General features: G+C 39.9%; 1 protein-coding gene across 13 annotated transcripts in view; it reads right to left on the bottom strand.

Moving 5' to 3' along the window:
- The window catches only part of SPIDR (scaffold protein involved in DNA repair), a 403,848-nt gene that overhangs the window by 269,238 nt on the left and 111,456 nt on the right, over positions 1-23,154 (bottom strand). For all 13 annotated transcript variants that reach the window (XR_009559681.1, XR_009559679.1, XR_009559678.1 and 10 more), the window contains exon 6: positions 12,000-12,250. Coding sequence is in view for 3 of the 13 variants with exons in the window: in XM_030859801.3 (XP_030715661.1) it covers positions 12,000-12,250 (251 nt within the window). In the remaining 10 variants the exon portion in view is untranslated. The remainder of the gene's footprint in view (positions 1-11,999; positions 12,251-23,154) is intronic.

Here is a 23,154-nt window from a genome sequence, read left to right as displayed (position 1 = left end):
ATTTTTGCTTTTGTTGCCTTTGCTTTTGGTGTTAAATCCCCAAAATTCATCACCAGGACCAAGGTGAAGGAGATTACCACCCATGTTTTCATCTAAGATTTTTATGTTTTCAGGTCGTCCATTAAAGTCTAATATATTTTGAGTTGTTTTTGTGTGTGGTGTAAGATAGGGGTCCAGTTTCATTCTTTTGCATGTGGCTGTACAATTTTCCCAACACTATTTATCGAAGAGACTATCATCTACCCATAGTATATTTGCGCCTCCACTGTTGTAAGTTAATTGACTATATACGCACAGGTTTATTTCTGGACTCTCTATTATGTTCCATTGAAATATGTGTGTTTTATACCAATACCATACTCTTTCGATTACTACTGCTTTGTAATATAGTTTGAAATTAGGAAGTGTGGTGCCTCTAGCTTTGTTCTTCTTTCTCAAGATTGCTTTGGCTATTCGGGGTCTTTGTGGATCCACATATATTTCAGGATTGTTTGTTCTATATCTGTGAAAAATGCCACTGGAATTTTGATAGGGGTTGCATTCAATCTGTAGATGGCTTTGGGTAATATGGACATTTTAACCATATTAATTCTTTCAATCCATAAGCACAGAATATCTTTCCATTTACTTTTGTCTTCCTCAATTTTTTTCAGCAATGTCTTATAATTTTAAGTGTAGAGATATTTTTTACCTTTATTCCCAGGTATTTTAGTACTTTTTGATGCAACTGTAAACAGGATTGTTTTCTTAATTTCTACTTTGGATAGGTTTGTGGTTAGCATATAGAAATGCATCTGATTTTTGTATACAGAGATATTGGGGATTCAGTTCCAGACCACCACAATAAATTTAATATCACAATAAAGCAAATCACACGAGCTTTTTGGTTTCCCTGTACACTCTACTAAGTGTACAACTATGTCTTAAAAAATGTACATACCTTAATTTTAAAATAATGCTATTAGAAAAATGGCATAGAAACACAGGGTTGCCACAAAACTTCAATTTGTAAAACAAACAAACAAAAATGCACAATATTTGCAAAGTGCAATGAAGCAAAGCATAATAAAATGAAGTATGCCTATACTGATTTTTGTATCCTTTGCTGAATTCATTTATTACTTCTAACGGTTTTTGGTGAGTCTTTAGGTTTTCCTGTATAACGTCATGTCATCTGTGAACAAGTTTTAACTCTGATATCCGGATGCCTTTTATTTCTCTTTCTCGCCTAATTACTCTGGCTTGGATTTTCAGTACTATGTTAAATAAAAGTGACGCGAGTGGCATCCTTGTTGTTCCTGATATTACAGGAAAAGTGTTGACCTTTTCACTCTTGAGTAAGGTATCAGCTGTGGGCTTGCGCTCTGTGGCCTTTATTATGTTGTGGTACATTCCCTTAACACCCAGTTGAAATTTTTTTCATGAGTGGATGCGGATATTTGTCAAAGCATTTTCTGCATCTATTGAAATGACCATATGATTTTTTTTCTCCATTTTGTTAATATGATGTATCGTGTTGACTGATTTGTGGAAGGTGAACAATCCTTGCATCCCTAGAATCAATCCCAATTGATCATGGTATATAATCCTTTTAATATATTGTTGAACTTGGTTTGCCAACACTTTATTGAGGATTTTTGTGCCCATGTTCTTTAAGGATATTGGTCTGTAATTTTCTTTTCTTGAAGTGTCCTCATCTGGTTTTGGTATCAGGGTAATACTGGACATGTAAAATGAGTTTGGAGCTGTTGAGTTTGGAGGTGTTCTCTCCTCTTCTATTTTTTGAAAGAGTTTGAGAAATACTGGCATTAATTCATCACTGAAAATGAAACAGAATTAAATAGTGAAACCGTCTGTTCCGAGACTTTTCTTTGCTGTGAGGTTTTTGATTACTGATTCAATCTCCTTACTAGTAGTTTGTCTGTTCAGATTTTTTATTTCATCTTGATTCACTCTTGGTAGGTTGAATGTTTCTAGGACTTACCCATTTCTTCTAGGTGGTCCAATTTGTTGGTGTATAATTGTTCATAGTAGTCTATCATGATCCTTTGTATTTATGTGATATCAGTTGTAATGACTCCCTTCTTATTTCTAATTTTATTTGAGACTTTTATCTTTTTTGTTATATCTAGGTAAAGGTTTGTCTATTTTGTTTAGCTTTTCAAAAAACCATTGATCATTAATCATTTCCACTAATCTTTTCTATTGTCTTTTCAATCTGTATCATATATTTCCCAACTGATTTTTATTATTTCCTTTCTTCTACTAACTTTGGGCTTAATTTGTTCTTCTTTACATGATTCTTTGAGGAGGTGTAAAGTTAGGTTGTTCATTTGGTATCTTTCTTTCTTTTTCCTTAATGTAGGCATTTAACACTATGAACTTCCCTCTTAGAACTGCTTTTGCTGCTTCATATTAGTTCTGGTATGTGGTTTTCCATTTTTATTTGTCTCAAGGTATTTTTTATTTCTCTTTTGATATCTTTTTTGATCCGCTGGTTGTTCAGGAGCATGTTTTTTTAATCTCCATCTATTTGTGAATTTTCCAGTTTCCTTCCTTCCTGTAATTGTTTTGTTTCAAACCACTGTGGTCGGAAAACATGGTTGACATGATTTCAATCTTCTTAAACCTAATAAAACTTGTTTTATAGCATAACATATGATCTATCCTGGAAATGTTTCATGTGCTTTAAGAAGTATGTATATTCTGCTGTTTTTGGATGGAATGTCCTGTAAATGTACGTTAAATGCATGTGATGTAGTATGTCCAAGTCCAATGTTTCCTTATTGATTCTCTGGATGATCCATCCATTGTTGAAAGTGGGGTACTGATGTCCCCTACTATTATTGTATTTCTAACTCCCTTCAGGTATGTTAAATTTGCATTATATATCTATGCTTGGTGCATAAGTATTTACAATTATTATATCCTCTTGAGGAATTGATGACTTTATCATTATGATGACTTTATCATTACGAAATGACTTTTCTTGCCTCTTGTTACAGTTTTTGGCTCAAAGCCTATACACTCTGATATACACATAGCTACCCCTGCTTTCTTTAAGGTTTCCATTTTCATGGAATATGTTTTTCCATCCCTTCATTTTCAGTCTGTTTCTGGCCTTAAGGGTGAAGTGAGTCTCTTATAATCAGCACTTAGTTGGGCCTCTTTTTAAAAAAGTCCATTCAGCCACCCTTTGTCTTTTGATTGGAGAATTTAGTCCATTTATATCTAAAATAATTACTGATAAATATGGATTTACTGTTGCCATTTTGTTAATTGCTTTTTGGCTTTCTGTAACACCTTTGTTCCTTTCTTCTTCTCTTTGTCTCTTCCATTTTAATTTGTTGATTTTCTATACTGGTGTGTTTTGATTCCTTTCTCTTTAACTTTTTTGTTACCTATTATAGGTTTTTACTCTGTGGTTACCACAAGGCTATATAATATACCTTATATTTATAACAGTCTACTTAAAGCTGAAAACAACTTAAGTTCAAATGCATACTAGAATTCTATATATTTACTCTCCCCCACTCTGACATTTTGTTTTTGATGTCACAATTTACATCTTTTACCTTATTTGTCCATTAACAAATTATTGTAGTTATAGTTATTTTAAATATTTTTGTCTTTTAATCTTCATACTATATTTAGAAGTGATTTACCCTCCACCATAACATCATTAGAATATTCTGAATGTAACTATATATTTACATTTACCAGTGAGATTTATTCTGTCATGTTTCCTGTTACCTTTAGCATCTCTTCTTTTCAGCTTGAAGAAGTCCCTTAGCATTTCTTATAAGGCTAGATTAGTGTTGATGAACTCCTTCAGCTTTTACATATCTGTAAAACTCTTCATCTCTCCTTCAACTCTGAAGGACAACTTTGCTGGGTAAAGTATTCTCGGTTGGCATTTTTTCCCCCTTTTAGCACATTGGATATATCATGCCACACCCTTCTTGTCTGCCAACATTGTGCTAAAAATCCACTGATGGTGTTACTGGGGTTCCCTGGTACGTAACATGTTCATTTTCTCTTGCTGCTTTTAAGATGATCTTCTTTAACTTTTAATAATTTACTTATGTGTCTTGGTGTGGGTCTGTTGGATTCAACATACTAAAAACTTTCTGGACTTCCTGGATCTAGGTGTCTGTTTCTTTCCCTGTAATAGGGAAGTTTTCAGCCATTATTTCTTTGAATAAACTTTCTGCCTGTTTCTCTCTCTCTCCTCCTTCTGAGACCCCTATAATGCAAATATTGGTCCACTTGATGGTGTCTTTTAAGTCCCTGAAGGTATCTTCAGTCTTTTTCATTCCCTTCTCTTTTTGGTCCTCTGTTTGGATGAATTCTGCTGCCCTGTCTTTGAGTTCACTAATCCATTCTTCCACTTAATCTAGTCTACTGTTGAACACCTCTACTGAATTTTTCAGTGCAGTTACTGCATTCTTCAGGTTTGTGATTTCTGTTTGGTACTTTATCTTCTATCTCTTACAATTCTCACTTTGTTGATGCATTACTCTGCCAACCTCAGTGAGCATCTTTATGACTATTATTTTGAACTCTTTTCAGGTAAATCACTTATCTCTCTTTCATTAGCTCTGTTTCTGGAGTTTTTCCTTGTTTTTTTTTTTTTTTTGGAACATATTCCTCTTATTCTTCATTTTCCTTGACTCTATGTGTTTAGGAGAACAACCTTATTCTTCAGCTTGGCCTGAGTTCTTGGTTCTCTGAAACGTTTGTGAACATCCAAGCTGCCTTCTTTGTTCTCAGTGGTTCCCAGAAGTTGAGAGTATACCAAAACCTATCAGTGTCCCAAAGGGTAGAATCTCAGTCAGCAGCTTTTAAAGTAGGCAGGGAAACCTATTTAAAGAAAATACTGGGAGCTGGGCATTTCTGCCTACTCCCTCTAAGCTGAGCCCTTTGGGAATAGCCAGAAAAGAACTGCTTCTTTGTTTGCTACTTTCCTGTGGGATCCACAAATGCCAGCCCTGCTAGCCATCAGAGACAGGCAATCAAGAAGTGTTTCTCCTGGGTGGTAGCAGCAAAAGCTGCTACCAGAATGCCAGACATGTGAAAAAGCCTCTTCTAGGAGACACCATCAACCCACCGTGATGTAAAGGGACAGCAAGAAGATGGTACCCGCTGCCTCCCTCGCCTCTGAGGAGACTGGCAGTCAGCACCCTAGATGTGTGCTAAATGAGAACCTGATCCTCAGGCAGCAGCTTTTAACATATGCAAATAGGCCTCTTCTGGGCAAAGACTGGGAGATGAGTGTTTCTGTCAGCTCTGTGTGCTGAGCCCTGGAGGAATAGCCACGGGGAGTCCTAGCAAGCCCATTAAGAACTGTTTCTATGTTTGCTATAGTCTCGTGGGTCTCATGGACACAAGCCCCTTTGGCTTTCAGAGCTGGGTGTTATGGGGGCTAGTGCCTCCAGTGAAAGTCTTAAAAGCTGGGGTGCTAGATATTGGATCCAAACTCTTTGCTCCTCACGGAGAAGCTAGGAGTTACAAGTTCCCTACTGATTGTATGTCACTGGGGTGGGGTTTATGGTGAGAGGGTGTCTCATGTCTTAGCCTTTCCTACCCATTTCAACGGGCGTACTTTCTCATTTGCCCAATGTATAACAATCTCTCCATTTCTGGATTTCTTTTAGAGGGAACTGCCTTGAGTATAGCTGTAGATTCAATATGTCTATGGGAGAAAGTGAGTTTAGGAGCTTCCTATGCCGCCATCTTGGACTGGAACCTCCAAATTAACTCTTTTCAATATAGTCTGCTAAGTTAGTCACAGATAAAATCCAAAACACCAGTGGAGTGGGGAAAAAAAAAAGATAAATTCACTAACCAAATTAAGATAGTCTATCTTTTATATAAAATAAACAGATTGGTACTGTATCTGAAAAGATTACTGGCATCAATTCAACAAGGCTAAACATTTCTACAATGTATGAAGTGAAAAAGAATGAAGATTCAAAAACATTCTAAGTTCCAGAAAAAAAATCATTATAATATTTTTAATAAGTTATAATAGGTAAAGAAACTAGGTGAAGAAAAAATAACTTAAATAAATATAGTATACAATATTTTCAAGTTTTGCTCTCTGTCAGATATAATAGACACTGTGAAAAAAAAACTTGATCGTACGACTGTGGTAATATGGCTTTATTACTGACAACATAACTCAAATATCAAAACAATGTTGCACTGACTTTCATTAGTTATGCCTCAAACAGTGCCATGAATCAAAAATAAAAATAAACAAGGAAGAAAGCCCAAAGAGACTGAATTAATATTTCCCTGTGGGGCAAACCACAGGGAGAGAGGACGAGTGTTCTCCAGCCTTGAAATGCCAACTACTTAACTTGATCCTTGCTAGCCAGTCCTTATCAGGTTAAAAAAAAAAAATCTTTTAATCACTGCTATATTCATGCTACATAATGAAAATCTATAACCTACACCTGCTTTTTTCCTTAGTAGCAGTGTTATTTTCCTCAGGCCCCCTGTTGAACTTCTATGACAAAAGTTGGTGATCTTTCCCTGGGAGGATTATCAAGACGTCTGTATGCTCAGCACTTTCATAAGACTTCACGTCAACAAATCAAACACTTAATGTGAAACTCTTTCTTCAATCATTACTAGACAACAAGCTAAGAGATTTTCTTAACTCTCTAAAACATGATGCTCTAAACACATATGAGCCAAAACATGTAACCCTTTCCCCTGCTTCTGAAGCAGGTCATCAAACAGCGATCCTGTGGCAATCATGGGCCTTTTGGTCAGTTCAGTAAAGCTCCTCCTACTGTCAACAGAAAGTCTTCCAGTTTGATGCCTGAGACAGCCAACCCAAATCACACCAACCTCTCTTTTAGTACTTCAACACAGTAACTTTAAAAGAATAACCACAAAATAGACACCTCTTAGTTATCGCTTAGAAATCACAAGAAGAAAACAATCAGGTGCATATTGCTGGAGCTGCTTCAGTCGCCAGCAAAACCCGTGTCCTCAACCTCTCCGCATGTTCTCTTTACCTTCCTGCTCCTCCCCTGAGACAGGGACCTTAAAAAGCAGCTGTCTTTTCTCCCTCCCCTCCACCTGACAGGCATGAAGGGCCTGGAAGGGGCAGGCCTGCTCCTCGCTGAGGATTCCAGGCCATCTTGCACCCCCCTTACATTCCAGGAGGCGGGGAGGACAGGACAGAGACCATCTTCACCCCAGGGAAGGCACCTCCACAGCTGTGCCAGCAACTCTTTGGAGGCCTTATCTTCTGGCTGCAGGCCACCATTCTTGTCGATATCAGTTCCCTGCCAGGCGTCTGATACCTCAACCTCCTCATTCCTTGAAGTCCTCTCCTCCAAGACTGCGTGTCCTCCACCTCACCTCAGCCACTCATCGCCCATGGTCATCCTCTAAACCTCAAGGTTACAAACCGCCTCCCTCCATTAATTCACTTCTGAGCACCAGTCATTCTTACCTGTTCAGCTCATGACCTCTAGCGTCATGACTTCAGAAGTGTTTGACCAACCTCTCCCCAGTTCACAATCAGGTGGTACAACCCCATCTCTTCGTGCTCTACACCCTGCATGCTCTCATTCTGACCTTACCCAGTCGAGATTTCATGGTCCAATATCACAATCACTCTCAGGACTTTTATTGACGGGGTTCATCATACTCAGTGGACAATCCCACACTCTGTTCCACATCTGCAGCCCCACGGTTCAATCCATGCTGACTAGTCAGTCTCAAACTCAATTCATGATGACCACTCCTGCCAAACAATCCTACTGCAATTCCCTAGTTCATTCACTCCCCCACTACATGACCATGTCATCTACTCTCTCTCCTCATTCCTCCAATATCATCTCCTTTTCCTTACTCTCAGCTGATGAAGACACTTCCCATTTCACCGAGAAAGTAGACGCGATCAGCAAGAACTTGCCTGAGTTCCCACTGCCACATATATCTACCTGCACCTGAAGAGACTCTGCCCTCTCACCTGTCCGTGGATGGACTAACTGTGCTCCTAACCCAGGACACCCCTCCATCTGTAAACCCCTTCCACCAAGTCAGACACAACTCCAACAGTTATCGTCTCTTTCCCCTGCTGAGGACCTTTCCCATCAATATATAAAAAATCTGCTCTCATTCCCACTCATAAAAAAGAAGTCTCAATCTCCAAATTCCTTTGAATTAGCAAACAGTTCTCTACATCCCTTAAAGCAAAACACACAATGAATTTTCTATGCATGCTGTCTTCAGTTTCTCTCCTTCCATTCTCTCTAAATCCACAGCAATTTGACTTTGCCTGACCATTCCACTGAGAAGGCTCTATATTCCCTGTCCTCCACAGCACAAACCCAGCAGCATCTGTCATAGCTGGCTGCTTTCCAGGACATCATGCTCTCTTAGATTTAATTCCTCCCTCAGTAGCCTCTTCCTCTGTGACTCAACCACTGCAGAGTGCCTAAGACACAGATTCTGTGACAGATTCTCCTTTCAGTGTGCATTTGATCTAGGAAATGACCCAGCTCATGCCCTAAAAACCATCTGGACACTAAAGATTACAAATTCACATCCAGCACCAACCTTGTCATGTGAAGTCCAGACTCGTACTCCTACTCAGATATATAATGGCTAACTGAACATAGTCGAAAACCTCATGATTTCTTTCATCAATGTCTTGTAGTTTTCACTGTAGAGCTTCTTCACCTCCTCGGCTGACTTTATTCCTAAGTATTTTATGGTTTTTGATCCTATTGTAAATGGGATTATTAGTGTCTCTATAGATACACTACTGATTTGTGTATGTTAATTTTGTATCCTGCAACTTTACTGAATTTGTTGATTAGATCTAACAGTTTTTTGGTGGAATCTTTCGGATTTTCAATATATAAAGTCATGATAAAAGAAACAGAAGACAAAACAAATAAGTGGAAAGATATCCCATGTTCATGGACTGGAAGAATTAATACTGTTAAAATGTCCATAATATACAAAGCCGTCTATAGATTCAATGCAATTCCTTGGAAGAGTCCAGTGGAATTTTTAATAGAAGTAGAAAGAAAATCCAAAAATTTGTATGGAACCACAAAAGACCCCAAACAGCCAAAGAAATCCTGATTAAGAACAAAGTGGGAAGCATCACACTTCCTAATTTCAAGATAAGCTATAAGATAAAGCTACAGTAATCAAAAAAGTATGGTACCAGCATAAAAACAGACACATAGACCAATGGAACAGAAAAGAGAGCCCAGAAATAAATCGATGCATACTCAGTCGATTAATATCTGACAAGGGAGCCAAGAACACCCAATTGAGAAAAGACAGTCTCTTCAATAAATGGTGCCGGGAGAACTGGATATTCACATACAAAAGAATGAAACTAGACCCTATCTTACACCATTCACAAAAATTAACTCAAAATGGATTAAAGACTTAAATGTAAGACCTGAAATCATAAAACTCCTAGAAGAAAATCAAGGAAAACAGCTCCATGACATAGGTCTTGGCAATGATTTTTTGGATATGACACCTAAAGCACAAGCAACAAAATCAAAAATAAACAAGCAGGGGGCTTCTTCCCTGGTGGCGCAGCGGTTGAGAGTCCGCCTGCCGATTCAGGGGACACGGGTTCATGCCCCGGTCCGGGAAGATCCCACATGCCGCGGAGCGGCTGGGCCCGTGAGCCATGGCCGCTGGGCCTGCGCGTCCAGAGCCTGTGGTCCGCAACGGGAGAGGCCACAACAGTGAGAGGCCTGCGTACCGCAAAAAAATAATAATAAAAAATAAACAAGTGGAACAACATCAAACTAAAAAGCTTCCGCACAATTAAGTAAGACAAGTAAATGACTGTTCACAATGTATACAAGTCATTATGCTTGAACTTGAACTTACGCAGTGCTCTATGTCAATTAAATCTCAATAAAACTGAAAGAAGATAACACAATATGTATAAAAGGAGATTACTATTACTAAGGATACAGAACTTCCTATGTTTAAAAAGTAATTGGGAGGCAACTTGACACAATAAGACCGACCTACAGAATTGACCACACAAATATAAACTTTTATACACTCCCCCAAAATGTATACATACAAGTATAAAAGCATTTGAGGCCAAACAGCAAAGATGGTGGGGAAACTCCAATTTTTGTTTGGAAGTATGAAAAACTCAAACTCCAAGTAACTGTGAAAAGAACTTGTACAGTCAATGTACAGAGAAAGCAAAAGACGAATAACCTCATCTCCCTAAAAAAAGCCTCATGATATTCCCACCAAGGAAAACCAAACCAAACCATATGATCCCCTCACCCGCCTCCTACCTCAACTCAGGAAATGTCAGCTCTGTTCCTCCAGCTGCTCAATAAGTCACATTCTCAGAGGCTTCCCTGATCCCCTGTTTAAAATAGAAACGTCCTCCCCTTCCTCCTGGCCATCTGTCCCTCTTTTTCTGCTTTTTCTCCATACAGTTTATTTCCTTTTGACATGATGTCTACTTTACATCATGCCTTCCCCTCAGGACAGGTAGAGCTTTCACTGCCTTTGTTCACTGCTGTGCCTCCAGGACATGAAACAGTGCTTGGCACACAGCAGGCCCCCAACAGGGTTGGGAACATGACCTTCTCTAATTGCAAAGGATCAACTTCAACAAAGACATTCGAATCCCTTTTATTTGCTTCCTTTCCTGTTTTCTCCAGAGGCTATTACAAACCATCACCATATTCATTTGAGGCTGTAACTTCTTCACTTCGGGCATAAGGCCTTCTGTCTTGTTTTATGTTAAGAAAAAAAAACAAAACAGTGAACAGGCATCAATTGACTCACCATGCTATGTCCATCCCACTAGACTTGATCACATCCTTTTACTCTCCTCTCCACTCCTTTATTCAAGACAGGCCTCCCTCTCCCACTTCCTTTCCTGGACACTGAGAGTAATTATTCCTAACCTCTCTGCCTCCACTGGGTCTTCCCTATTATTCTCTAAATCCATCTCACCTTTTCTCTGAGATCTCTTTAGACAATGGATCCCAATCAAGCCTGATCAAACTTGCAACCTAAGCTCCCCACCCCTCTCCTGCCTTGAATCCCAGCTTCTAGCAGAGGGGTCACAGCACCATCTCCACAACTCGAGCCCCTCGCCTCCTCCCTGACCAGTCCACCAACACTGTCCGACACTGTCATTGGGCTCTCCTTGGTGTGCATCGTACTTGCCCTCCTTGACGCAGACATACCCTAAACAGATCTAAAACCGTGTTCTTCATCGCCATGTTTACACTTTCTACTACACTCCTTTTTCCTTGAAACTGTCCACTGAGTCTGCTTTTGTGGCACTGTTTCCCACAAGTTCTCCTTCTCACTTTCACTGGGGTTTTGTTTTCACTGTTTTGTTCTAATTTAAAACACAAAGAGATGATGTACAACGCAGGGTTGGGACACGTCCCCCTACATGGCACACCCCAGGCCCCTTCACACGTCTTGCTGGGCCCTCCATGACCTGGCCCCTATGGTTCTTCACACACACACCAGCCAGTTTCTTGCCCATGAATCTTTGCCCGTAAGTCTTTGCATTTCTAAGTGTTTCCCTGGCCAACCACAATCACAAAAGTGATCTCAATAGTCTATATTTCTATTTCCCTCTTTTAGATATAATTTACTCAAAAACAGGAACAGTCATTTACTTGTCTTAATTGTCTAAGATAGCACTTGCAACACGGGTGCTCAATAAAATCTGATAAACCCAAACAACCAATCTCCATTAAGGAAAGCAGTCACATAAGCTGGTTATGACTGAAACAGTGAATGCTCAACTTGGATGAACAATTCCATAAACAATCTCCAGAAATTAGGACTCATAACTGCTTATCAGAATTATAATTCTATTCTGTCAATCTTCCTTCCCAAGTAAATAAGTATTTTTAAATTAACATTGTAGGTATTTGGGCTTTTTAAGAAAGAGAAAAACTTTTTAAAAAAAAGTATTTAAAAAGGTGTAATATAACCTTAAAAGCTTCTTCTTCTTTGCTGAATTTTCTGGAGTCTTGGGAAGCTTTGTCTCTTTCTGAGGTGTATGCAAAATGGCCTCTGTAGATTTTACCCTAGGGTTTATCGGTCTCTCCATAACCTGTCTTCCATCTGATCCGAAATCCATGTGGTATTTGTGAGAGGATTCTGAATCAATGAACAAGACATTCTCCGACTCATCATCTTTTTCACTATCTGATGAATACTCTAAAATTTCTGTAGGATTTGTCTGAAAAAAAAAAAATTAAGAGAAATGCAATTAAATTTGGAGACCTCTTTATTAAAATTCACATTTATACATGCCTATTATTCTATTCCCTTATGACTATATTCATTGAAATAACTTTGCAGATATAGTATCTGTAGCTTAAACTTCTATTTTGACACAAAATCCAAACTAAGTAAGCCATATACCCAAAGACAAGAGATTAAATCAATTGTAAGCCAGGCACTATCTCACAGAATCCACCAAATTCAGTACAAATATCTCAATCTTCCTTCAACAAACTAAAAGAAATGTGCCGCACATATGTCAGTCTCAAAAACTGAACTCCTAACACCAACCTGAATAGCCATTAGCCATTGTAATCTAACACCTATTGGAAAAAAAGTATTGTTTTGATTTTAATGTGGGGTAAATAATATTCACTATTTGTTAAAAGTCAACTATAAAGAAAATTGCCTCTTCAGGTGAAAACCACTTAATTTAACAAAGAAGTCTCCAACGATAAAGATGAAAAATGGACTTTTCCCACACAATTCCAATACAATATTATATTTTCAAGAGGCTAATTTGAAATTGCTAATATCAACAGGAACTACTTAAAGAATGAATCACTGAGTCGTCTTCCTAACATTTCCTATTCTTTCTTTTACTCAAATTTCTGAACTACCAAATAAGAATTTTTTTTGAAAACCAGATTATAAAACAGAAGTCATATCAACAGCCAATCCTGGAGGAAAGAATGAAAACATTCTTCTGTAATGTTTGCTGTCTTTGCCCAGACACATGCTAAAACTTTCAAGTGTGGTAGGTATTTTATTTTCCCATTATTTGGTTTTGCAAGTCAGTCCCGTATTGTTCTAATGTCAGCAACAATTTACCCTTCAACATTCTAATTTTCCAGTATATCAGTAGCCCCTCCTAATTTAATACCTACACTAAATTTTAAATTTACTAAATGTAAATTGTACAGTTAGTTGAATGGATTCTCTACCCGGTCAATTCATGGTGTAGCTATGGGGACCCTCATGAGGTGCCCTTTCTACTGATGGTCAGCATGGACTGTGTCACTGGCATTATAGCAGGCACTTGGCTAGAACAAGTGAAGAGGATACAAGTGGGTGAGGGTTATCATTTGTGGGGATATGTGTGTGCATGGGTGTGGGTGTGTGCATGGGTGTGGGTGTGTGCGTGTGTGGAGGTTGGTTAGCACTATGGTTTTCATCATTTCCTAATCTACACACAAGGCAAAAGGTTTACCACATTGGGCCTTTTTTTGAGGATTTTATAGTTAAAACCTTTTTAAGAGCTTAAAAAGGACATCACCCATCCCCACATCTCCTCCAAAAACCAGCTTGGGTAGTCACCTGTTACCAGGCGCATTTAGAATACGAAAAAGTAAATGAAAAAAATTCTCAAAAGAAGAGCTTAGTTCCACTATCCTTTTCACAATCTCAGTTGCATGCCTACATTACTGCATTACTAAAGTGCTTAATTACTAAATACTGCTAACCCATTAATAAGCTCAAGGGTCACGTTTCCCCCCAAACACAGCTTCCGAATAAATATTAACAATAGGCCACAAAAAGAACCAGGGTCGTTTACATTGAAAATTAAGTTCCTCAACACTGAAAAGTTTTATATATTACTTGAGAACTCCAAATTTAATTTCATCTTTTTGTTATGGAATGTCTTTTATTTTAGTACTCTCAAGTTTTGCGCTTCCTGCTAGAGCAGGGCTTCTCAACCTCAGCACTGTTGCCGTTTCACATCAGATAACGTGGGGTCCTGTCCTGTGCATTGTAGGGTGTTTAGCAGCATCCCTGGCCACTACCCACTGGATGTATTAGCACTGCCCCACCAATCATGACTATCAAAAATGTCTCCAGGCATTGCCAAATGTCCTCGGGGGGGCAAAATCATCCCCAGTTGAGAACCACTGTCCTAGAAAAATGTCAACAAATAACCAGCTACACGTGGCCTGTTCTGGGGACTCACATGCAGAAGCAAAGGGGACACAGGGCTTTGTGGCGATGGGGAGGTCAAAATGAAATAGTCATAAAACAATGTGGTGGAAGTACTGCAATTGAAGTGTTGTTCAGGCTCTACGGGAACAAGAGGAAAACAAAGCCAGGTGGGGCACAGGGAGAAGGGAAGAAGGAAAGAACTACCACCTGAATCAGGATCTGCCACCTAAAGCTGAATGCTAAGTGTAGGTTATTAGGCAGAGAGAGAAGGAAGTACATTCGGGGCTAGGAACAGGAAGACCACAAATATGAGGCCAGAGAGAACAGAGCACATGCAGGAACATCTACAAGCAGCAGAAGAGAGAGGGCTGTTGAACACCTTGCAGACCAGAGCAGGGCATGCAGCTTCATTCTGAGGCACTGGGGGAGCCATGGGCAGTTTTAACAGGGGCTAACCAAGTCACATGTTGATATGGAATGATCATCCAAACAACAATCTGAAGAACTGACTCTACTATGGGCAAGTAGGGAAAGCAGCTAGCTAGAAGGCTCTTCCATAATTAAAGCAAGAGATAAAGAAGATGTGAGGGAAGTGGGAGTAGAGAGAAGTGGACTAGGAAGAACATAAGGAAGGAGATATAACAATACTTAAGGACTCCCAGATGTTAGAAATGAAAGTGAAAAAAGAGTCAAAGGAGACCCCAAGCACCTGGTTTGAGCAACAAGAGAGGTACATTTATCAAGAACGGGAATTCAGGAAATATTATATGTCCAATATATCTGCAGAGGGATAGTTGCTAATACTAAATATGGCTTTGATATGTTAATATTGCAATGCCTATGAAATAGTTGAGGTAAAACTGACCAAGAGGCAGCGGCTCTATGGGTCTGGAGCTTTAAGAAAGGGATATGACACGGAAATACAAGTTCAGGAATCATAAGAACAGAACCAGTGCATGAAGGTATGAGAGTTAGAAAAGACTGTCCGTGGAAATTATGTAAAAGTAAGAAGACAAGGTTCAGGTTGGAACCTTACGAATATCACCAACGTTAAACCTGTATTCAGGTGGGAAGAGACAGAAAAGTGGATTGGATTTGAGAAAAAAGAGATTGCACAGACATGACCCCAACATCATCTCAAGCTCAGCCCTGCCCTCAACAGCACGTTATCTTAAGCAATTTATTTAACTTTCCCATGCCTGTTTCCTCATCTTCAATTTGGAGAAATAATCACATCTAACACATTAAGCATCTGGTAAATGTTTCAAATTTTGTATTTTTAAATTTTGTATTTATTTTCTGGAAAGTTTTTTTTCTTGATTCCTAAGAGGATCTTTATGTAAAGGACAATGAGGAAGACAACAAATAATGTCTTCAGCAGCCAATCAAAAAGACAACTAATGCCTTAGCCAGCAAAGGAAACCATGTATTCTTCACATAGGCATTTCTAATTTCTAACAGGAAGCAAAAGGCCATAACAAATATCTTTAGCAAAAGAGAGCAAGAGGCAACACTTCAGCATATTTTATTTTAGAACTGCTCCCCCAAGCCTGAAATCCTGATGAACGTGGAGGAACTTTCCTCACATGGACACAGAGAGGAACTACAGCTCACCAGACACTAGCTGTCTTAGCCCCAGCCTGACAGTAAGGAACTCACATTCTTTCACAAAGATGGTGTGCACATGTGCACATGTGTGCATGAATGCTCGTGCATGGTGTGTCTGTGTGCAGGGATGCGGAGGTGCATGTACCTGGGATGAGAGGAGAAGGGAAGAATCAAAGACAGGTCAGAGGAGCCTGCAGGTTCAGAAGCTTCAGTTTACATTTTATCTTTATACTGTAGAATCTGATTAATGAGAAAGGAGGGCTATGAGTTTTGGACCAAGAAAGACTTGGTTCTCAATCACAGTGCAGCTATTTTATTGTTTTGCAGTTGCACAAGTTACTTCACTGGCTCTCCCATCGCTTAGTTAAATGGAAAAATTCTACTAGAAATATTTCAAGAATTAGAGATACTTACTATTTATTATGAAATAATTTAAGTACATGGAAAAGTATAATAAAAAATACATGTTTTCATTACCCAATCACCCTTCACCAAATATTAACACAATACAAATTTTTCTTCAGTTTTTTTAATGATGCGGTTGTAATTTCCTATATCTCTCTTCCTGTTCTAGTTTTCCTCCTTCCTAGAGGTAACTCTCTCCTGAATTTGGCATTTCATTAACATCCTGTTTTTATCCTTTTTCTACCACACACACACATAAATACTGTATAGTATTATTTTGCAAGCTTTTAAACTTTATATAATTTTTTTTTTTTTTTTTTTTTTTTTTTGTGGTACACGGGCCTCTCACTGTTGTGGCCTCTCCCGTTGCGGAGCACAGGCTCCAGACGCGCAGGCTCAGCGGCCATGGCTCATGGGCCCAGCCGCTCCGCAGCATGTGGGATCTTCCCGGACCGGGGCACGAACCCGCGTCCCCTGCATCGGCAGGCGGACTCTCAACCACCGCGCCACCAGGGAAGCCCAAAACTTCATATAAAATTTTTAAACAGTATCCTGTGAACACAGCTCTGAATGACCTACTTTTCTATCAATATTATCTTTTTTTTATATTTATCCATGTTCATACATGTTAGCTCTATTTCAGTGTTGCCCAATGAAAGAAAGTTATGTAGTTTTAAAATTTCTAGTAGCCATATTAAGAAAATAAAAAGAAACAGATGAAATTAATATATTATTTAACCAAATGTATCAAAACTATAATCATTTCTCCTTTCTCAGTTGTCACCAGAATCATCTTTAGCAGTCCCTTCACAGCAATCCCGGTTTTTGCTTCTGTGCACCTCAAAACTCTCCCAGCCTCTACCCACAGCCAGTTCCAAAGCCACTTCCCCATTTTAAGATATTTGTTACAGCAGCACCACACTTCTCAGCACCACCCTCTGTATTGGTCTGCTCAGGCTGCCATAGCAAAATACGAGAGAGAGAGAGAGAGAGAGAGAGAGAGAGAGAGAAAGACACAGAGAGACAGACGGAGAGGCTGATTTTCTCCTGCTTTCTTTGGAAAGATAACCAACTGGTGCCCTCTGAAAATTTTCATACACAATTACTTCCTTCAGGTTTACAGCCCATTTACAGAAATAATACAGAAGAGAAAATTAGGATCCTTTGCAGTAGAAAAAATACTGCAGTGGTCAAATTCACAGAACCAAAGAGTGACTATGTAGCTATGATCATAATTTGCTAATGTTTAAAACGTAACAAAATTATTAGTATTATGACTTTTTCTCTCCTCTGACCCAATGAACTTCAGAACTAGGAGTCTCCTGAATTAGTGATTAAGTATCACAAGTGACAAGATTAAGACATGAGCAAGTAGTTCCTATGAAATCAGTCAGCAAAGGCAAGGACAACACCCTAACCTGACCACAGCTGAAGTCACCTGCAAGCTACCAAACCCATACTGGCTCAGTTTCCACAAGTCAGAAATACCATTGTAGGAGACATCCGTTACAATTTATTTCTGACCCCTCCTTTCAGAGAACAACTGCCTTTCTACCGGGGGACAGCCATCCACCTCCAAGCAGCCACAGGGATGGCCTCCCATGTCTGAACAGTCATGTGTCTACTATGACTGGCCTTAGGTAGGCAACTGATCAGATCTGAGGCAAGCAGATTCTGCAGATCTTGAATTGAGAAATACAGAGTCTGACAGGTAGAAGCTGAGACACACTACTGACAAATCTCTAAAGGAAAGATCCGTGAGTTCCTGCTAGTGAGGTTCCCCGATCTCCCTGCGGCTCAGACCCTTCAGCTTTACCTTAGATTCCACAGGATATACTAGCATAATTTCAAAAAATTTACTTTTCCTCTTAAACTAGCTTCGTTTGTTTTCTGTTACTTGCATCTAAGAAAATTAACTATCTGCTAAATATCTCCAAGTACAGAAAATGTTCCATTAAACAAATATGTATTAACTACACACTACATGTAAGGTGTTATGCAAGAGAGAAAGTTTAATGAGACAGAGTTCCATAAAGACCCTGAAATCAAATAAAGAGATATTTCTTAAAAATTCTTAACAGATAAAGATGAGAAAAGAGAAAAGAAAGCACATAAGGCAGCAAAGTACCATAGATATTCAAGATACACAGACAAGTCTAGACAAATGGAAGTTTAGAGTTCATGTTGGGAGGCAAGAGACAATAGCAACATAACCCTACAGATTGGGTGTGTGTGTAGAGAGAGCACATACGTTCTCTTACAAAAAGATAAATCAGATGACCCATCATCAATGGGAAATAGGTTCTAAATTTATTTCTCGGAATAATGATGAACTGGGGCAAATTCACTCACATCCTTCCAATGTGGCTTCTTGGTACCAGTGACTGCTCTGAGTCAATGATGAAGTCCATGCCTTCAGACCTGTTTCCATTCCCAGCCCCACTGATGAAGTGCTCTAGCAAATTAAGTTACTATAGCGTTTTAATGTGCTGAAAGTAATTCAGCACACTGGCAAGTGTTAATTCATTCCCAGCCTACTACTTTAATAATTATTATTCTAAAACTGTTTGGTAACCAAACAGCACTACTGAAAATACTTCAGATTAAGAATCAGTTGGTTAAAGTAACGCACTAGGAAAGGCCAAATTTCATGACAGTCAAGGTAGTGGTGCTACCAATTGAAATAGAAGACACATTCAAGAGCAAAGAACAGCAGAAAGAAGGTAATTCTTTGGAATACACGGAGTTTTAAACGATCACAGGACTAGCACAGACACAGAGAGCCACCTAGCAGGAGGCTGGAAATTCAGCTGCTTGGCAAAGAGGCCACTGGAGAAGAAACAATCCAAGGTATTGACCTGTAAGATGCCCTCGTGGAGGACACGCGTGAGGACAAGCTGGCCGCCAGCACTCTAATTTCTGGGCTCCTTGAACCCAGTTAAGGTGCATTTATGACTTCCACCTCATCGTAGACAACCTCCCACAGACTGTATGGTAGGAATCACAATGGCTCCACGACTTCCATTACTTTTAGGGATTCTTTATTTTAATAATCTATAATACCGTGCAGCCAAGATGATAAAAAGACCCCACTGTCTCTCCCTAAAAATCTGCCAGTTATCTGGCAGTGCATACAACATCTGAGCGATGCGGAGAGCAAGGATAAAATGGGAAGCACACAGCTCACAAGGATAAAATGTGAGCTGTAATCAGCTGGAAAACCAGGAATAAAAAAATTCTACAATTTTCTAAATAGGTGGATATTCAACAATATCACTGTCTTTTTCTTTAAAAAATAGATTTTAAATAAGTATCATAAATTTTTAATTTAAAAAATTAATTAGCATCATATTCTATGCAATTCATCTGATACTCTTTAAGCTGAAGTTACTACCTATAATCCCATCTACAAATTTTCTTCATGAAATGGTCAGGAAAGGGTTTCGTAAGTAAAGAGCTACCCCTGAATTGAAGCGTCCTAATTCCTATACATCAAATCTTTATCTAAATCCATGTATAAACGTCTACATGTGTAGGGTCCTCCTGGATAAAAATTGCATCCACTAACAAAGTTAAGAAGTTAACTGCAAGATTAAGTGGACCCTCTGGCGTAAAGCAAATGAAACCAATCAGCCAGATGAAACACCACTCTAACTTTCAGAAATTAAAGCTTTTAATTCTAAACTTTATAGAAAGGTCACACCAAGAGCAACAGTGGAATATCAATAATAAATGATAACCTCTTCATTTTGAGACGACGCCTCTGTAGCTAAATACTCACCCAGCTAGTAAAACAAAAGGAAGATGGTAACTAAACTAAAATCATTCCTTGAGATAACCAATTACAGGACAGAAAACAGCTCAAACAAAAACACAAGCCTCGAGCCCTGGTCTCAGCCCAGGCAAGAAGGCATCCCCAGTGGGGCCAGGGAAGCACCTTGTGCGCCTGCTAGCCCTGCAAAGTGGCAGAATCACACCCGACAGCACTGCCTCTGCTCTCCGAGGCTTCCCACCCAATTACTGGCCAGCCCAGACCTGCCCTGGGAGGATCAGCGAGGGCCAGGCTATGACCAGTTCACCATGTTTATCCTGGTTCGGCCTCCCTTTCTTCAACTCAGTACAAATGAGAACAGCCAGGGGAATTTTAAGGAAAGAACAAGAGAAGTATAAGGTCCTGCCTGCTGAGAAGCTTTTAAATCTAACAACCACCAGGTTTTTAAGAAGGTTAAACGGTGGGGGCAGGGGCTGCCCTGGTGGCGCAGTGGTTGAGAGTTCACCTGCCGATGCAGGGGACACAGGTTCGTGCCCCGGTCCGGGAAGATCCCACATGCCGCGGAGCGGCTGGGCCCGTGAGCCATGGCCGCTGAGCCTGCGCGTCCGGAGCCTGTGCTCCGCAGCGGGAGAGGCCACAACAGTGAGAGGCCCGCGTACTGCAAAAAAAAAAAAAAAAGGTGGGGGCAACAGCAAATATGCTGAAGAAGGTACGCCATGGCAGCCGTGACAAGTAACAGCGCCAAAACCAAGAGTGCTCTTAAAAATTACGGGGAATGAAGAGTACTGGTAGCTGATAAGCCAACAAATTTAGTTAGCAAATGCTCTCATTTCCACTCATACTTATAAAATGGAATTCATTCGTTTAACAAAGTAGTTGAATGCTGCTGCGTGTCAATATCAGAAATCATTCTGGGTGCAGTGGATGTACTGGGGGAGGGGCTGGGACAGCAGAATCCTTATCTGTGTGGTCTTTAAATTCCCGCAGAATCGTAACACGCACACACACACACTCACACACACACACTCCGTAATCAACAGTGGGCTGTTCACCGGCTATTTATCAAGAACTACACTGGTTGTGTGAAAAAGGGCAGCAAAACCACCAAGAATGGAAGGAGTGTATCAGAATCCCAGCTCCTAACAGTATTTTATTTTCTTCTGGGATTAAAACTCAATAAAAGCAACAAAATTCTAGACAACAGAGTCTTAAAGTACTGATAGGGGATACACTTTCACTGTTTACTCGGTGAGCTTTTTGTGACTGAAACTTTATCCATGAAAAGCACTGCCAGCTAGTAAGAGGGAAACAAAAGCTACAGATTTTCCCACACATTCAAGAAAAAAATATTTTCTGAGGTAAACAGGTTTAACAAGCTACACCCATGGTTACACCTCCGTAAACCACTTGGCTTGCCTTCCCCAAACCAAATGTTTCCAACCTCCAATTCCAGCCCAATGAGAACGACAGAACACCGACATGGGTTCACAGAAGCACCATTCCACCTCATCTTACGGGTTCACAAAAGCACCATTCCACCTCATCTTAACGTCCAAAGTGCCTGCTCTGAGGAGCCCAAGGAGGAAATGAGAAACAGCAGGGCAAAGGCTCATCCTAAGACAAAGAGCAAGAAAGAGAAACTGCAGCACTCAAGAAGGAAGCTGCTGGGTCAGTCAAAGTTCACTGAGTAGCAGCTGAGCGTGGAGAAGCGCCTGCCTGCAGGCCCAGGTCCAGGAGGGCCCCGCAGCAAAGATCCGCCCAGAACCAGGACCACATGGCCCAGCGGGTGAGTACAGGAGAAGAAAGAAAAGCACCCTTCCTCCAAGGAAGACAGTATATGACTGGAATATGGATGCAGTCTGTGACACAACCTGTCTGACCATTCTCTCTGTTTCAAATATGTTCAGAGAAAGACACAGCCCACGTCTTTCTGCAACACGGCCTTCTGGCAGACCCAGGCAGGGGTGGCACACATATCCCTGGTCAGCTGGAGGCTAAGGGGCATCCAACTCAAACCTACACTCAAAACTGGGGCTTCAAAATTAACAGGGAAGCAAAAAGGACAGCATACTCAAAAAGATTAATCTGTTCATTTGTGCAAACAGAACCAGAGGCAAGACACAGGTTGTTGCTGGTTATGAGTCAGGCTTTGCTTTTATTCAAGGCAAAGAATTAAAATCCTACACAGACTATTAGGTTTAAAATAAGCTATAAGGATATACTGTACAGCACGGGGAATATAGCCAATATGTTATGATAACTATAAATGGAGTATACCGTTTAAAAACTGTGAATCACTACATCGTATACCTGTAACTTATATAATATTGTACAGCAACCACACTTCAATTTAAAAAAACTAAACTAAACTAAAACAAAATAAAATCCTACACAATGCAGAATGGGGGGTGGGGGGGGGGAGATGGGTTGTAAGAAATGCAGGGAGGATCCTAGAGAAGGTAGAAGGCTTCAAAGGAAATAAGCCAGGTATGTGCCCTAAGGAACAAGGGAATAAACAAAAGCAAGAACACTGAAAAGCAACTACACAGCCTCACAGGGCCTAAGGTGTACCTTCCAAACATGGGTTCCAGGAGGTGTTAACAGGCATTCAGAGAAAAGGGAGCTCCATAGTCAAATCCATTTGAATAAACATGGTTGAATAAAATTAAGTGCTGAGATTTCTCAGGGGCCTTTAATACATCCTTCCATACTGTGATCTCTAGGAGGAGGCTGTAGTTTTCCATAATTTCTTCTACTTCTATCTTCTAAAATATCATATGCTGAAGAGAGTTTAATATTTTCTTGACAGCTCACAATTATTCTCGTGGATAACCATTATTTTGGACTTGGACGTATGCAGTTCTGCATGTGCCAGATGGGCTTCCTTTCCCACCACTTACAAGGCTGCTGGCTGGTCTCAAACCTGTGATGCCCAAGTCTGCTCCTAGCTGCATTTCTGATTGACTATCAAAGTCACACACTCCTTGTTTGCTTTGGGTTTAAACCAGGAAACAGCAAGGCTCAGTGTTGGACAACAGGAGGACTATAAAGATTAATAAAATATAGATTCTGCTCTTTAGACATTTGTACCTAGCTACTTGTTCACAATTCAGTGAAGCCAAAAACACTCACTGTAAAGAAAATCTAAAAGCAATTAT

This window comes from Globicephala melas, chromosome 17 (assembly GCF_963455315.2).
Source record: "Globicephala melas chromosome 17, mGloMel1.2, whole genome shotgun sequence".
Taxonomy (NCBI): domain Eukaryota; kingdom Metazoa; phylum Chordata; class Mammalia; order Artiodactyla; family Delphinidae; genus Globicephala; species Globicephala melas.
This window is presented reverse-complemented; position numbering and strand designations above follow the sequence as displayed.